This window comes from Onychomys torridus, chromosome 3 (assembly GCF_903995425.1).
Source record: "Onychomys torridus chromosome 3, mOncTor1.1, whole genome shotgun sequence".
NCBI lineage: Eukaryota > Metazoa > Chordata > Mammalia > Rodentia > Cricetidae > Onychomys > Onychomys torridus.
In genome coordinates this window covers 112,867,748-112,885,139 of record NC_050445.1, presented here as the reverse complement: position 1 = coordinate 112,885,139, position 17,392 = coordinate 112,867,748, and the positions used below count along the sequence as shown (strand labels likewise).

Sequence of the window (17,392 nt, the reverse complement as noted above, 5' to 3'; positions counted from 1 at the left end):
ATTGAGAGAGAGTAACAAGTCGGGCAGAAAGATGAAAATGTGCTGTTTGGTCTGCGTAGGAAGTGGCAGGCAGGGTGGCTGAGAAAACATCTGTAGCTGTCAAAGATTAGCTCCATTACAGAGAAGCCCCGTGTCCAATAGTGGCAGAGTTGGAGTTCCTGCAGGGAGGTCCTGAAGACCACTGCATGAAGCTGTGACAGTAAGGGCTAACTTTTGGAGATCTTGGGATGTTGGAGATGTCAAGACCACAGGAAGTCAGCTAAGGAGAGCTACTGGTGCACAGTGGAATCTGTCTAAGAACTCTAATGTGCTGGAGTGCTACTGGAGGCTGAGCTGGAGGACTGGAGCCCTGGTGGAATCTGTCCATGAACTCTAATGTGCTTCTGGAGGCTGAGCTGGAGGGCTTGGAGCTCAGATAATTCTGTCCTAAGTTTCAGATGCTAGGAATGGAGCCTCAGGGTTTGATGTTTGTCTTACTGGGTTTGGACTTGCTTTGGTCTGGTCCCATCCTTTTGGGATGGGAATGTTATTCTGGTTCATTATATATTTGCCTCATGTGACTTGTTTTTTATTTTTAAGGAGTTCATAGTTAAGTGATTGCCTCATGTCTCAGAAAAGGCTTTGAATTTTGGACTTTTGAATAATTCTACTACTGTTAAACACTATGGAGACTTTCAGAGGTGAACTAAATGCATTTTAGATTTTGAGATAAAAATAAGACTTTAGGATCAAGGAGTAGAATGTTAAAATTTCTAAGTGATGTGTTTAGCAGTCAAGTTTACAAGGGTTGGACTTGTGACAGTTATTTTTGATTGTCAATGTAGTGGTGTAGCTGAAGTTTTCCTGTATCCCACCCAGTCTGCAACTGCTCAGAGCCAAGTAAACACACAGAGGCTTATATTAATTAAAATTGCTTGGCCATTAGCTCAGGCTTACTACTGACTAGCTCTTACACTTAAACTCAGCCCATTAAACCCTGCCTCTAAGCTGCCTTGCCATAGGCCAACCAGCTTTCTTTATCAATCAGAGCAACACATATTCACAGTGTACAGAAGGAATTCCCCCATCATAGTGGAGTTTAGAATCTTCAGGGAAACATCTTTCAGTGTGTTTGTGATGGTCTTTCCAAAATGATTAACTGAGCAAGGAAGGTTTGCCCTGAATGTAGGTGGTACCACCCCAGGGGCTGGGGTTGTGGACTGGATTTAAAAAGAGAGAGAGAGAGAAGGCTTATGCCATCATTCATTTCCTTCTGTGTCCTGCCTGTGGATGCAGTGTGACCGGCTACCTTACACTCCTGCTATCCATGCCTTCTCAGCTACAAGGGACTACATCCCCTCAAACTGAAAGCCAAACCAAATCCCCTGCTTTTAAGTTGCTTCTTACTAAGTGTTTGATAACAGCAACAAGAAAAGTGACCAACGTGGCACTGCCACCATGGGGACTGTGTCTCTGCTTTGTTGCTGATGGTTGAGAAAGCAGAAAGGCTAAGTAAGGGACGGGTCCACAGATTCAGGTACATACCTCATTTCAGACTTGGGAAACAGTGGGGACATGGAGTAGCACATAGAAGTTCCCAGACAGTGTCAGTGTGGATCCTAGGTCTACTGCAGGGCAACATAAGTGTGGCCCACTGCTACCAACAGGAAGTCCTTGTTCTGGAGAGGTAGTACTGCTACTCAGGTCTCAGCTCTGTGCAGGAGTGAGCTGTGATCGCATCTTCCTCTCTGGTGCAAGAGGACCCTGAGATCTACCTGCCAAGGGCTAACTAGCTTGTTGGGGTGGCTCCCTAGTGGGGTGTGGGACTGATGAGGACCACGGATAAAGCCACAGTCACAGAAAAACACTCAGTGCATATGGTGGGCAGCCCCTACATTTAGTAGGCTTAGAGGAAAGGAGAAAAGAGCATCCATCAGGAGACCAACTTAGCTAAACTAAACCAGCTCTGACCCGGCACCCCTGGCCAACCCAAACTTCCATTTCTGCTGTGAAATGTGGATGATGATGCAGGTGAGGCTGAATGGCTGGCCGTTCTTCATTTCAGGATCCATGACATCTGCCACAACAGCACCAGACTCGAGGAGGTGATTATGAGAGACCTGCTGCCTTCCTCCTCCATGGTGAAAGACCTGAGCCAAGAGTTTGGGATACCCGTTTCCCAGGAAGAACTCACAGATGGAAAGCCATTGGCCGCATTACCCCAGCCCACTCCCAATGAAGAGAACATCCAACGCCAGGCTTCTACCCTCCCAGGGGACATCCAGACCCACCAGGAGAAGTACCTGCAGTGGCGGAACAACATGCTGCTGAAGAACCAAGTCCATAGGGATAGCCTTGTTCAGGTGAACCTTCTTTCTCCCCTCAATGCTCAGGCTCCCAGATCCCCTGGGAATTCTGGTGCCCAGTAAGAGATACAGGCCAGATGCCTCTGGCTTATGCTTGCCCTTCTGGCTCAGGACATTGGGGGGACAGGCCAGCAGTAGGAGAGGCAGGGCTGAATTATGCCAGAGAATTTGGTCCAGTCCCGCTCACCTTGGCTGTTCTTCTTAAGCGTGAGAAGGAGTGAGCTTAGGCACAGAGCACTTCGCACGGCCCTAGTGTTCATTTCAGGAGAGCTGTTACAGGCGTCATAAGTTGTCTGAGCAGCATAAAAAGCAAACCAGCCTGTAGGAGAGAACGTGGAGAGGATGGTGAGGTGGTGGAAGATCGGTGCTGTGTGGCCTGCATGGCCAAGAGCAGTGCCTCACCCCACGCCAGCTCCACAGTCTTGGAAATACAAACATGTAAAGTGTGACTTGCATCTGTCTGCTCATGATGTCTTGGTGAAGCCCTCCCCACCCCCTGCCTCCATGCTCCACTTTGACCCCCAAGTTCCCCTTCTTCTGTGCTGTCTTGGTGCTCATTGTACTCACTGGTGGTCATTTGTATCGTTTCTTATCTTCTGCAACTTAAAGGTATTATAGCTCTATGACAATACATGATCTGCCAAGTTTATGCAGTTGCTTTCTAGGATCTAATACTTAGGATTAGAATTGCTGAATAATAGTTCTATTGCCTAGATCTGTAGTTGGAGACCTTCTCTCCAGCCCCGCCAAGCCCTGTCAGTCCAACAACCCACTTATAAAATAAACACACAGAAACTTACATTATTTAAACTGCTTGGCCATTAGCTCAGGCCTACCATTGTCTAGCTCTTACTCTTATATTTAGCCCATTTCTATTAATCTATACTTTGCCACATCTTACCAGTACCTTACATTTTTCTTGTCATGGTGGCGGCTGGCAGTGTCTCCCTGCCTCAGCCTTCCACCTCCCAGAATTCTCTTCTCTGCTTGTCCCACCTATCTTCCTTCCTGGCTACTGGCCAAACAGTGTTTTATTTTAACCAATCAGAGCAACACATTTGACATACTTGAACATCCCACAGCATAGATCATATATTATTTTTCCAAATAATTACATCAATATAGGCATCCTTATCTTGTATATTTTGTACATTCCATTTTGTACATTCATGCTATGTGCTATAAGTTGGACTTTGGGATGCTTAATTTCTGATGTTTAGCAGTTTTTCAAAGATGTTTTAAGTTGCACTATTTATTGATGAAGCCTAATATTTCTTCATATATTTCTTGATTATTTTGCCCATATTTAAGCAACATTTTGTTTGAATCCTTAAAAACAACCCAGTAGCATTAATTTTTTTTGAGGGGGTGGGGTTCAAGACAGGGGTTCTCAGTATAGCCTTGGATGTCCTGTAACTTAGTCTGTAGACCAGGCTGGTCTTGAACTCACAGAGATCTGACTGCTTCTGCCTGCTGAGAGATGGGATTAAAGGCATGTGCCACCACTGCCTAGCTAGTAGCATTACTTTTTAATTTTAAATTTAATATTATTTTTTGAGATAGGGTTAACTATGTAGCACTGGATGGCCTAGAGATCACTATGTAGACCAGGCTGGCTTCTAACTCATAAAGATTTACCTGCCTCTACCTCCCAAGTGCTGAGATTCGAGGCCTGTGCTACCACATTTGGCTCTTTTTCTTCCTTTCAATGGCATCTTTAGCAGAAGTTACTTTAAATTTAGTATTTTTTTCATATTGTTTTTGCTTTATTTCAGAAATCTTTTCCTACTCCAAGATCATAATCTATTTTCTTCTTTGAGATATTTATTTATTTATTTTGAAGTTGGGGTGTCCTAGGGTCTTGTACAGGATAGGCAAGTGCTCTATCATTGAACTTCATCCACAATCCTGATTAAAACACCATATTTTAATTTAAATTGATCTAGAACTTCTTTTCCTTTGAGACAGAGTCTTGCTACACAGTCCTGGCTGACTTGAAACTTACTGTTTAGTTCAGGCTGGCCTTGAACTTTTGGGCGAAACTCCTGCCTCCGCCTATTGAACGTTGGGATTACAGGTTGAGCCACCACACTCACCTGGGGTTTATTACTCTATGAGGGTGGGATCTAAGTTCATTCCCGCCCCCCCTGCCATGGATGATGAGTGTTCTTAGCCTATAGTTACCCCAGTGATTTGTACTACCAAATCAGTCTGACCAAGTTGCCATTGGATCCGGTCTGTTTATGGTGGTTGGGATCATCATTGAAGTTGCAGCTATACCATTATTAGTCTCTTCAAAAAAGTCAGCAATTTGCTTTCTTGGTTTCCATATTATATATTTCTTTGATTTCTGATTGTATTTTTATAATATTTGGGTTTAACTTCTTAGGTGGAAGTTTAGAAGATTGATATATCATGAAATCATCTTTATGTAATTTGGTTAAAAAAAAAAGTGTACTGTGAACACCAAGCACTTCTCATGAGGTTTTTTTTCCTGCATCTTTCTCTCTCTCTCTTTCTATCTATCTATTGTGTGCATGTGTGTGTGTGTGTGTGTGTGTGTGTGTGTGTGTGTGTGTGTGTGTGCGTGCACATGCATGGGAATGCACTTTGCATAGCACTTGTATTAAGGTCAGAGGACAGCCTTTTGAAGTTGATTTTCTCCTTCCCCTATGTGGGTTCCAGGGATTCAACTCAGGGCATCAGGCTTGGCAGTAAGTTACTTTATCCACTGAGCAATCTTGCCAGCTCTGCTTTACTGGTTTACAAAATGTATTGTTATTATTTTATTTATTTGTGTGTGTGTGTGTGTGTGTGTGTGTGTGTGTGTGTGTGAGAGAGAGAGAGAGAGAGACAGAGAGACAGAGAGACAGAGAGACAGAGAGACAGAGACAGAGACCAGAGACACAGGGTGGGGTAGAGAATGCCGTGTAGGGGTATGGGTGCTTGTGGAGGCAAGAAGAGGGCATCAGGTCTCTTGAAGGTGGAGTTCCAGGAAGTTGGATGCTAAAACCAGACTCAGGTCCTCCGGAAGAGCAGCAAGAGCTCTTGATGGATGAGCCATCTCTCCAGCCCTGAACATACGTTAGTTTTATTTCATGTATATGTGTGTTTTGCCTACATGTATGTTTATGCACTGTGACCTGGTGCCTGAGGAGGCCAGAAGAGGGCACTGGACCCACTGGAACTGGAGTACAGATAGTTGTGTGGGTGCTGGGAATCAAATCCAGGTCCTTTGGAGGAGCAACAAGTGCTCTTGACCTCTGAGCCATCTCTCCAGCCTCTCAAAATAGTTTTGTAATTTCTATTTCTCCCTACATTCTGGCTATTGGGTTCTACCTTAATTTCATTGATATCAGTGAGTACATTTTGTGTCATTTCCACTCTTGAGACTTGCTTCCCCACTCAGTCTCTTGGCTTTGGGACATGCTTCAGTGTTTGTGAAAACAGCGTGTGTCCTTATCAACTGCTGTGCATGTATCTGATATGTCAGCTTGCTAATTTGTTCCCTAATCCTAGTGACTTTTTTCAAAAGCAGAGTCATAGTTTATTAAAATGGATTTTTAACACATATTTAGTAGGGGGTATTAGTAAGCACCCAGGAAAGAGTGAGATATACTTAAATGTGGATAAAAATGTCTCAAGACAGAGTTACCTAATTATTTTTTATTTTTATTTTTGGCTTTTCAAGACAGGTTTTCTCTGGGTGGCCCTGGCTATCCTGGAACTCATTCTGTAGACCAGGCTGGCCTCAAACTCAGAGATCCACCTAACTCTGCCTCCTGACTGCTGGAATTAAAGGCGTGTGCCATCATCCTGGCTTTATTGATTTTTTTCAATGCTAGAGACTGAATTCAGGGCAGCAAACATGCTTAGCAATTGCTTTCCTGCTGAGACACACTCCCCAGTCAATCTTTGAAATCTGATTTTTCAGTTAGTTACTAGGAAAAGTCCTGACAAAAATCATTTATGATTATGAGTTTATTTTTTGTTAGGTGTCTCTTTGGACTTAAATTTTTTATATGAATTCAGGTATATTTTTATCTTCTTGATTTGTTATTATTGCACCAGTTGTTTAGAAGGTACCAGAGTGGAAACTGAGATTCATGTCGTCATGTCTAAGATTCACAGGGAATTGAGGTATAGGCAGCCAGCTCTGCTCCACTGTTATTGATATTTTATTTGTGTGTGTGTTTGATATTAAAAGGTACTAATTCCTTTGTCTCTAGATTTTGGGGGATAATTTCCCTGGATTTTTGTGCTTTCACAACTGAATGCACCCTTTACCTGGATCTGATATTCTAGCCTGAGGGTTTTTTATTTCAATTTTTTTTTGAGACAGGGTTTCTCTGTGTAGCTTTGCACCTTTCCTGGATCTCACTTGGTAGCCACAGTAGCTATATCTTGCCTGCATGGTTGCTTCCCTGTGCGTGCGTGTGTGTGTGTGTGTGTGTGTGTGTATGTGTGTGTGTGTGTGTGTGTGTGTGTAATAGCTGCAAAACTTCTGATTGCTTTGTGCTCCTCCTCAGGACTCTAGCCAAGTTATCAGTTTATGTTTACGTCATCATCTGGACCTTAATTTTTTTTTTTTTAAGCAGAAGATAGTTGTTTTTCCAAATTCAATAGGCAAATAAAGGGTAAGGTGGGTGACAATGTGGACTGGGGCCTTTTCTTCATTGTCCCCTCTCAGGTCCCAACCACATTATTTTCTGTTTTATCTTTTATTTCCATTGCTCAGCCAATCTCATCTGTTTCTTTTTGTCTTTTTTTCATCTTTTCTCTTGGTGTTTCTTGTGTGATGTTTTGTTTGTGTTCTGACAAATAAAGCTTGCCTGGAGATCAGAAGGTGGAGCTAGGTCTGTACAGACAGTAGTCAGGAAGTGATGAGGCTGGGCGGAGAGAGGAAATGATAAAGGGGCGGAGACAGGATCTTGGCCCTTTTTGGTCAGAGAATTTGTAGAGGTAAGAAGTCTCTAGTGGCTGCTTCCCTGCTTCTCTGATCTTTCTGCTTTTACTCTGATATCTGACTCCTGTTTTTATTGACAAGACTAATTAGGATCATGCTTTAGTTCCTGGTGATTGAACCCAGGGCTTTGCACATACTAGGCAATGACTCTACCACTGAGCTACATACCCAAACCTTGTTTTGTTTTTGTTTTAGATAGGGTGTCTTTATGTAGCTGAGGCTGGCCTCAAACTCATGATCCTCCTGCCTTGACCTTTCAAGTGCTGACTTCACAGGTGTGTACACCATGTTCAAGTTACTTTGCTTTTAATTCCCTAGGAAGCCCACAAATAAAGTCACCTTATTTCTTTAGCAGCCTTTTCTGAAGAGGGAACAGTCCTCACTTTGTTACCAGGCCTGCTGGAGGACCCCCGGCCCCTGCCATACCTCATGTATCATAGCACTGAAATCAGCCATGGCTGATGATGTCCATCCCTGCTGCCTGAGGACATAGTGTCCCCTATCCACACCATAAAAGTGTCTCATGCTTTTCACCATTTGAACTGTACATTTTTATTCTTTACTACTGTGTGGATGGAAGAATAGTGGCTCTGTGTGTGATGTAGTTAGTGTCCGTGGTAAGTCTCAAGATTTATTCCTCCAAATTCCACTTTGGGTCCTGACATGTTGGATTAGATGGCCTTTTGTCATGGCTGTGTGATTAGAAACTCCATTGGTACTCAAGAATTTTTAATCAGTTTCTGTACTATGGATCTGTGTTAGAGAACATCTACTGCACATGAGGAAGAACCTGGTGTGGGTAACAGTTGCCATCTCTCTCTTCAGAAAAATATAACAGAAGCCTACCAGTTCACCAAAAAGCCTCCAAAGTCAACGGTGAAGACAATTAGAATTGCCATTCCTCAGAACAAAGGCGTCCACAACTACAGTATCCAGACCCTGAATTCCACAGAGCTTGCCAAGAAGGAGATGTTTAAAGAGATGGCCAAAGTGAGTGACAAGGCAGCTGACTAACACACCCTCTTAGTGGCTGTCCTATTGTTGTGAAGCGACACCATGACCAAGGCAACTCTTATAAAACAAAGCATTTAATTGGGGGTGAGAGCTAGTCCATGATCATCGTGGAGGGAAGAGACAGGCATGGTGTTGGAGCAGTAGCTGAGAGCTTTACATCCTGATCCCCAGGCAGTAACAGGCAGGGAGAGAAGGAGACATTGAGCCTGGTATGGGCTTTTGAAACCTGCAAGTCCACCTCCCAGTGGCACACCTCCTCCAAGACCACACCTCCTAATTCTCAAACAGTTCCACTCCCTGATGACTAAGCATTCAAATATATGAGCCTGTGGGGGCCATTCAAACCACCACACATATGAGCTTTGCTTTCTCTGGCCAAAGGTAATCAGGGGCCTTGGGTGACATCAATCATCTAGGGACAGAAGACAGAGGATCAGGTGATGGGAGAAGAGTGTGAGTTCACCATGCTCTAGAGAGTCAGAGGTGCTTAGCACATATTCAAATACATATGGTTGAAAACAGTGCAGAAGCTGTTCTGTGTTTCTATGGAGATAACTGTTAGCCATAAGAAAATCCTTGGTTTAGGCGTTTAGCACTCATTACATGTAGAAAATGGATTTCTCTGTCCAAGGACAGAGACAGTGATGTGACCTTCATAGGGCTGCCTTAGAGTTTAGTTAATGTGAGTGCATTATAGTGTCAAGACCCTGTGTCATTATGTCCCCAGATGTTTCTGATACCTGCTCGGAAGCTTGATGGCTACCCAGCCTTACCCAATACTGTTCTTAGCAGACGTTTGTCTCCTCACTTCTAGGAGCCAATGAAGCGATTCACATATTCACAGAATTACCTCTCAGCTATGGTGGATCCTCAGGACCCAAAGGAAGAAGAGAAGAAAGCCCAGAAGAAGTCCCGCCAGGCCTGGCTCACAACTGGTGGGTTCCAAGTGTGGGGTCTTCAGAGCGCCACTGGAAGCTGCCAGCAGGATCTGAGACTTTCATCAATCAAAGAGATGAATGAGGTCTTCATGGAGAGAAGCAGGGCCTCATGTGGGGAGGGGAGGGGTTGGGTTCTTAGGGATGGCTTCCTACCCCACTTACTGGCTCTCCTTACTATTTAGGAATGGCAGGAAAGTGCACTGTTTGCTAACGTGCTGAAGCCTGTGTTGGATCGGGATAGATGGAGCTGGAGCCAGCGACACCAGGACTTTGATTTGTATAAGAAGCCACCACTTTACCTGCAGGTGACCCCTCTTCCAGCTCCAAAGCCTGCAACTGGTAAGATAGTAGCTCTCTGAGTCGAGCCTCCTGGTGCTGCCGGCAGAGGGAGCTCTGGCCCTCTTGGCATCTTTAGCGCCATCTGCTGGGTTTGCATTAGAGTCACACTCTCTGGGTTAGGAAAGCAGGGTTCAGGATGGGTCTGGTAGAAAGAGTCTGATGTAGGGCTGGAACTCAGGATACCTGGGCTCTGGGGCTGTGTGTGGGTGCTGATTGCATGCTTTTGGACAAGTCTCTTTGCTCTGGGCCTGGTTTCTTGGCTATAAAATGGGTGACTGGAAGGTAATTAGTGGCTTTTGGAGATTCAATACTGTTACCTAAGACTGGCCCCTGGACCCCTGGCAGTCTCAGGGCAGAGACCTGGGACCTCATGGGGAACGTCTAACCCCGTTTTAGCTATAGATGCTGCTAGAATTACCTGGGGGAGGTGAGTAGTATCAGAGGTATAGGTCTTACTTAACCAGTCTCCCCAAGTCTTCTTCTTTCCCTTCACAATTTGTTCATGAAGTTTAATGTGTATTTGTTGGTTAAAAGAAGCAGAAACTTCGTTTAGGAAGAGCACACAAATTTATCTAGCAGTGAGGTTTGGCAGAAAAAAATTCAGAGAAAGCTAGATTCAATAAACAAGAGGTTCTTGCCCCCTGTCCTGAGGGCAGCTGGCTACATGGGAGCAGTCCCACAAAACAGGAAGTGCTGACAACTTGGCCGACTTTTGCTTTCTCCACACGTGTAGATGCTGCTGCACCCCTGGGCAAGTCCTGGTCCTGAGACTGGAGAGAACCTGTGTGTGGTTGCCCCAGGTTCAGAGTCAGTGGTGCTGTAGATAAGGCTCCAGGGGAGTGAGCTATGCAGCCCAGAATGTGAGGCTCGCCACTGGACTCCACTGCTGGCCTGTCCAGTGGAACTTCTCTGGCCTGTTTGCCTTCGAAGACAAGAGGTTCAGGTTAAGGCTTATGCACTCCCATCAAACTCAAGAAAAACTTGAATCTACAGAGGAGGACCATACTAGTGGCTAGGCTTCTGAAATCCACATGGATTAGTAGACAGCCTGGTACAATAGCCCATACAAGTCCACATATCCCACAGGGGTCTCTTCCGAAGCTTCCCCTCATGGAGAGTATTTTTCCAGGTAGCTTCATATCCCTGGTACTATAAAGGTATGTACTTTCCACTTGTACAAAGTTCCCCCTTCATTAATTTCTAGCCAACTAACTAATCTTTGGGAAGTTATTTTCCAAGTCACAGCCCTGGCAGGATGCTCAGGCCAGCCCCGCTCTCACAGTGCCAATCTCCGATATGTCTGTTTCAAGAATCCAAGCTAAGTAGAGAAGTAGAGTCTCATCTCCTTTGCTCCCAAGAGCCCTGAAACCAGGCAGGAGCTTGAAATCTGGCAGACAAAGTATGCCAGGACCTTGAGTGACCTGCATAGCAGTAGAGAAGAGCCTGAAGAAGATCCTGCCATTGACACCTAGATACATCTTGTCTTCTGCAACCAAAGAGGCGAGTCCTTGAGAAATGAGAAGTCTTAAGTGAGAATAGGCACACATGGCCATAGTCCAAGGTGGTGCCATTTTCCCATGACTGGGAAGCACCGCGGATGAGAGCTGCTTGGTGAGCATTGGGGCTGTAGGGAGGGTACCACCCCTGGACTCTAGGACCTCATCTCTCATAGTGATGAGAGGACAAAGGGTCCTAGAAGCGATCAACAGAGGGGTCCTCAGGGTCATGTATGAAAAGCTGGTTCAGAGGAGTAACAGGTCTAGAACATGAAGTCTAAAGGGACACAAATTTTGATCTTTTATATTCTTTAGTTGATTAGTGGTTCTGACATATGTTGTAAGTGCATTAGGGTTTCAGGTAGTCTAGGCTGGCCTTGAACTTGCTATGCAGCTGAGGCTGACTTTGTACACCTGCTCCTCATGCCTCTACATCTCAAGTGCTGGGATTATAGACATGGGCCAGTGTCTGGCTGAGTTCTCTGTTTTGTGAAGAGGCTAATGCTGCCACACCCCAGAACAGGTTACAGGGACACCATCCTTCCTCACGTTGTCCTGTCTAGAGGTAGACACAGGTGTACATGTGCTTCTAAAGGACCATCTAGGATGCTTTTTTTCTGCAAGGAAAGAAGCAGGGGTGATCTTTCTGTACTGTAACCATACACATGGACTGAAGGAGGATGTTTTCAACAGTCTCCGGACTCTCATCCCAGGAAGCTGCCTCCAAGTGAACTCTCCTCAAAACCCCAAGATCTTATGAAAGAAGAAGGGGAAAGCCCCAATGAGTGATTGGATCCTGGAGGGAGAAATATTTTGTCATCATCTGTGGCATGTCAGAGTCCTACAGGCCATGTTGTGCCTTATTTGGATTCCAGCATGGCAGTAAATCGTGTGTCTCTCTTCTCAGTTGGGCCTGGTACCCTCCCCATTATTACTGACAATAGAGCTGAGCAATGCAGGCCACTAGGTCAGGCAGACCCTGGATACATGTTACAAAATACAGCCAGGGGCTATGGAAGATGAAGAACATTTCAGATAGAGCTGCAGTCACAAAAGTCCCATACTCCCCCTGTGTAAGACCTGTACCTTCTGCAGAAAGCATATTAACTGGAGTTCAAGGGTTAATGAAGATGGTAAAAGGCCCATCTTCTACCTTAATGGCTTCCCCTGGGTAGACATCAGCTGGGCCTACAGAGGAGGCTTCCATCTATAGCAGTAGTTCTCAGCATGTGGGGCACAACCCCCCAAAACCATCGGAAAACGCAGATATTTACATTACGGTTCATAACAGTAGCAAAATTGCAGTTAATGAAATAGCAACAAAATAATTTTATAATTGGGGGGTGGGTGGGTCACCACACAGGAACTGTGAAAAGGTCAAGGCATTAGGAAGGTTGAGAAGCACTGGTCTATAGAGATGAACTTGAGCTGCTTGGCCCAGCTGTTGTGAGCACAACTGCTCTCCTGGGAGCAGCTCTAAAACAGCCTTCCACAAGCAGTGCCTAGACTTGAGCCCTCTACCCTCCATCTCACTTACACTTGTCCAGCTGGTACACAGTAAAGAGATTCTGGAAGCAGTCTTCCATCTGGGTACATTGCCCAACAGCAACAGCAGGGCTGAGATCAGAAAGGATGACCACTGAGAGCTTTGACCATGACCTCTGAACATAATGCATGGCTCCAAAGGCACACAGTACCCTGACAAAGCTTCATTTGTCTCGAGAAATAAGTTGTTTAACATCTGTGAGACATTTCCTTCTCTGTGAGGTGGATGCCTGCTGGCTACTCTGGGTTGATATGTAAAGAGCCAGCTATGGTATGTGCTAGAGACTGCATTGCTTCCTGGACAGGGCGTGGAACATACGGGCAAGCAATGGGTTAGGGTGATTGGTTCATGGGCCCACCACTCACCCACCTGTCTTCTCTCAGGTAGGAGAAAGAAGGCAAGCATCCAGTCTTCTGAACGGCACAGACAGAGTCAAGTCACAACAAACGTACCTAGTTCCCAGGATAGTCTCTCTGTGCATCAAGACGTACTGTCTCTCAATGACCATCACCTGGTACTAGGGACTCAGTCTCACCTAGATCCTACTTCCGGTGAATCTTCAGTGGGACCACATCACCGGAGTTCCTCCTTTCCCAGCCGCTGGCTTCATTAACGTTTGGATGATGGAGGGGCTTAGCCCAGTCATCGTGACCCTGTTGCAAATGCACTCTGGTTCCAAGAGCAGGCTGTTCAGTGTGTCTGGCCTGTTTTTGTTTTTGTTTTTGTTTTTGTTTTATTTATTTTTTAATATGGGGGCACATGGAGCTCACCTGGTGATCATGATTCCAGAGCCAAGAGTAGATGGAGCAGCTGGCATGTGATAGCATGGTCTTCATGCCTTATAGGTGGATAAGGATGTTGGTCACCCACTTAAACACAGTGATCTGGAGCAAACGCTCAGGGTGGACACCTATTACTGCCCATGGCCCTTCCAGAACTACTCCTTTGCTCTTTCAGTTACCCTTTGCTCTTCAGCAACTTGGAACCAATGGCTCATTTCCCTTAATGTTATGGGAGTCTGGTGTCGGTTGCCTCATGTTTCCCCTTCTTTATGTGGCAGTTGTCAAGACAAGAACAAGACCTAGAAATTGTCTATAATTCAAGGCCAACACTCAGTGAGCTCAATGCCACCTTCAGCAACAAGAGCCCCATAGAGCACCCCCTGCATCTAGCTAGCCCTTAAGGTGACTCCTCTTTATTATAGGGAGCTTTCCTCTACCAGGAAGGTGCCCAGGAGAAGTCTATAGAAGCCTCAACTAGCAGGGCTCCCATGCAGGTACTATAGGCCAACAGCCCCAGCTCACGGTGATCAAAGTTTCTATTCTAGACATGGCTGCAAAGGTGGACACTAGGCACAAAATAACCCATGGCTGTTGTTTTGTAAGTGCTGTGGGTGGTGTGTCCCAGGCAGGCAGGCCCTACTTATCTTCCAAAATGGAATATCACCTTCTCAACAGTTTGGCAAAATTAATACACCTTCAGTTCCCACTTGCCCACATTGTCCTTACAGGGCAAAAACAAACAAACAAACAAACAAACAAACAAAAAAAACCCAGTTACTTAGTACCTCTCCCAACCACACCCTACTTGATTGACTTGACACAGCTGGTGGCCCCAGGTAGACAGGGCAGAGATGGAGTAGGGCATTGAAATGCTTTCCCACTGACCCTGGAAAAGCCTAGGAGCTGGTCATATCCCTCTGGAGTAGAAACACCAGAAGGGAATCCAAATGTGGGAGGCACATGTGCTGTGCCTACTTACCCCAAGATTGAAGTATACAAACAAGACTGCCTCTACTCCCAGGTCTGTAATTCAGCCTAGCAAGTCCCAAAGCCTCCAGGCAATGGTTTCTGTGATCTCTTTGTCTCCTTTAAGCTCACTACAGGATGTCCACAGTGCTGTGACTTAAGGCCTGGCAGCATGGAGCTCTGTCCTGTGGCTGGGCATGTGGGTTGCTTGTGTATAGCAAGGTTCTCTCGGCCTATCAGGGAACAACCAGCCATATGGAATACATGAAGCATATCTGGGACAAAAAGCAGCCAATGAGGCCTTGCGCTGGGAAACAGCCTTGGGACAAATCAAGAGCATGAGGACATCTGTCATTCTATACTAGCTGTGCAGCTCAGCCTCTCCCTGTTTACGAGTCGGACTGCTGCATACTCTAAGACAACTGCTGAATCAGCCCACCCTGTTCCTAGTCCCTGCTCCCAACAGGAGTGCCCTAAACCAAGTCATTTTTGTGCATAAAACCTCCTATGGTTTCCAAAAGTCCTGTGTCTTTCAAGCCCTTCTACAGTCTGGTTTTTTTCCTAACTGCCTCATTCACTTTTTGTGTCCCTGTTCTTACCCTGTTCTAATAAATGAGCCAGTCCACAAGAAGGACAGACTGACAAGCCCAGAACAGTTTCCTTACTCCATTTTGACCTAGTGCTGACCATTGTGTGTAGTCTGAGTTACCAAACTGCCAGTTAGGGTTAGGGCAAGTGTTAAGGTTAAGGGCTAAGGTCTGAATCATGGACAGGGTCAGGGGTAAGAAAAAGGGATTTGGGGTTAGGGTTAGTGTCCTAGTTAGACTTTTTTTTTTTTTTTTGTCAACTTAAAGTTAGAATCATCTAGGAAGAAGGAATTTCAATGTGGAAATGTGTCCATCAGACTGGCTCATAGGCAAGTCTGTGGGGGCATTTTTTAATTAACGATTTATGTGAGAGGGCCCCACCCACTGTGAGTGGTATCCCTGTGGGCAATGGTCACTGGCTGTATAAAAAAATCAGGCTTGCAAGCTATGAAGAATAAGCCAGAAAGCAGCATTCTCCCATAGCCTCTGCATCAGTTTCTGCCTTCAGGTTCCTGTCTGGAGTTCTCTGCCTGACTTCCCTTTGTATGGACTACAAATACAAGCTGAGGTAAACCCTTTCCCTGCCCCAGTTAATTTTGGCCATGGTGTTTCATCATACTAAAAGAACAGAAATTGGTGCCAGGTTTGGGGGAAGCTGCTGTGATGGCCTAACAATGTTAATTTGGGGGGAGAACTGTGCAGGACTTTAGAACTTTGGACTGGAAAAAGTGTTGGATGCTTAGACCATACTGGGTTGTTCTGTGAAAACTGGAAGATAATTCTGAGAGCAGTGCAGATGATGGAGGGTCGGCTTGTTAAGTTTCACAGGGAAGCAAAGACTATTGTGGTAGTTTATGTGATATTATGTATTAAGAATCTGTAGTTTACAGTCAGATGGAGCTAAAAATTAGATGTGATTGACCAGAGACCAGCAGCACTAAAGAGAAGCCTTTGCTTTGCTGGGACAATCTATACTGGTTAGCTGGAGCTGAGCTATTAGCAGTGAATAAGAAGAGACCAGCATCACTGAGGTGAAGTCTTCTGGGAGTATTTCCTCAGGGTCAGCACACAGAGGCTGTGGTCCAGAGGGACCAAAGCTGCATCTCAAGCTGTTAGCTGGTGTTGGTAATGTGTAAGAGTTACCCAGGTAGTACTGGTTTGGAAGTCATGGAGGAGTCATAGAAGCAGCTGGGACTTGGGAAAGTATAGCCTCAGCTGCAGTGGAGACCCCAGGAGTAAGGGGGTCATGCAGAGAAGCTGAAGTTTGGCTCAGGATAGAATATTGGTGAAGAGTTAGGGTTAAGATTAGTGTTGGAGTTGCATAAGTACACACACACACACACACACACACACACACACACACCTCCCTGTAGAACCAATTTCCACAAAACTACTGCCCTGCATCAAACTGTCAAGTCCATCAAGACTTAGGAAGTTAGCTAGATTGGCAGTCAATACTCCTTACTCCTCAGTATTAGCTAACAAGTCTGTCCCACCACTTCATGGGCATTCTTACAATCTGATGACGCATGTCACATTCATTTTTGTATACCACAGTAATAGCATCTAGAGCCAATTCCTTGTTTTTTGTTTTTGTGTATGTGTGGTATAGCTAATTCTAACCCTACTTATCTTAGGGTTTCTATTACTGTGAAGAGACACCATGACCATGGCAACTCTTATAAAGGAAAGCATTTAACCGACGTGGTGGCTGACAATTGCAGAAGTTTAGTCCATTATCATCATGGTGGGGCGCATAGCCGCTGAGAGTAAGGTGGAATGCAGGAAGATATGGTGCTGGTGTGGTGATTTTTTGTGTACTCTAATAAAATTTGCCTGATAGAGGATAGAACAAGCCATTAGATTAAACATAGATGCCAAGGAATGGTGGCACATACCTTTAATCCTAGCACTTGTGAGGCAGAGGTCTGCCTGGCTGTTTCTCTCCTAGACTGAGTCAGTCTCATGTAGTCCAGGGTGGCTTTAAACTCACAGAGATCCAGACAGATCTCTGCCTCCCAAGTGCTAGGATCAAAGGTGTGTGCCACAACTGCCTGGCATCTATGTTTAATCTAGTGGCTTGTTCTGTTCTCTGATCTTCAGAAACATTTTATTAGGGTACACAATATATCACCACATTGCTGGAGAAAGAGATGAGAATTCTACATCTTGATCCAAAGGCAACAGGAAGTGGTCTGAACAACTGGGTGTGGCTTAAGCAAATATGAGTTATCGAAGCCCACCTCCAGTACACACTTTTTCCAACTAGGCCACTCCTACTCCAACAAGGCCACGCCTCCTATTGGTGCCACTCCCTATGGGGGCTGTTTTCTTTCAGACCACCACACTACTTCTTTAACACTCTAACTAATCCTAACTGTCCAAATCCTAATCATAACCCTAACTCCCTAAC

General features: G+C 45.3%; 1 protein-coding gene across 1 annotated transcript in view; it reads left to right on the top strand.

The window, feature by feature from the left end:
- The window catches only part of Cfap92 (cilia and flagella associated protein 92 (putative)), a 60,526-nt gene extending 45,339 nt beyond the window's left edge, over nt 1–15,187 (top strand). The window contains exons 13-17 of the mRNA XM_036182806.1: nt 2,045–2,342; nt 8,137–8,301; nt 9,140–9,346; nt 9,446–9,602; nt 13,028–15,187. Coding sequence (XP_036038699.1) covers nt 2,045–2,342; nt 8,137–8,301; nt 9,140–9,346; nt 9,446–9,602; nt 13,028–13,257 — 1,057 coding nt within the window. The 3' untranslated portion in view covers nt 13,258–15,187. The remainder of the gene's footprint in view (nt 1–2,044; nt 2,343–8,136; nt 8,302–9,139; nt 9,347–9,445; nt 9,603–13,027) is intronic.
- Nucleotides 15,188–17,392: the final 2,205 nt, after the last annotated feature.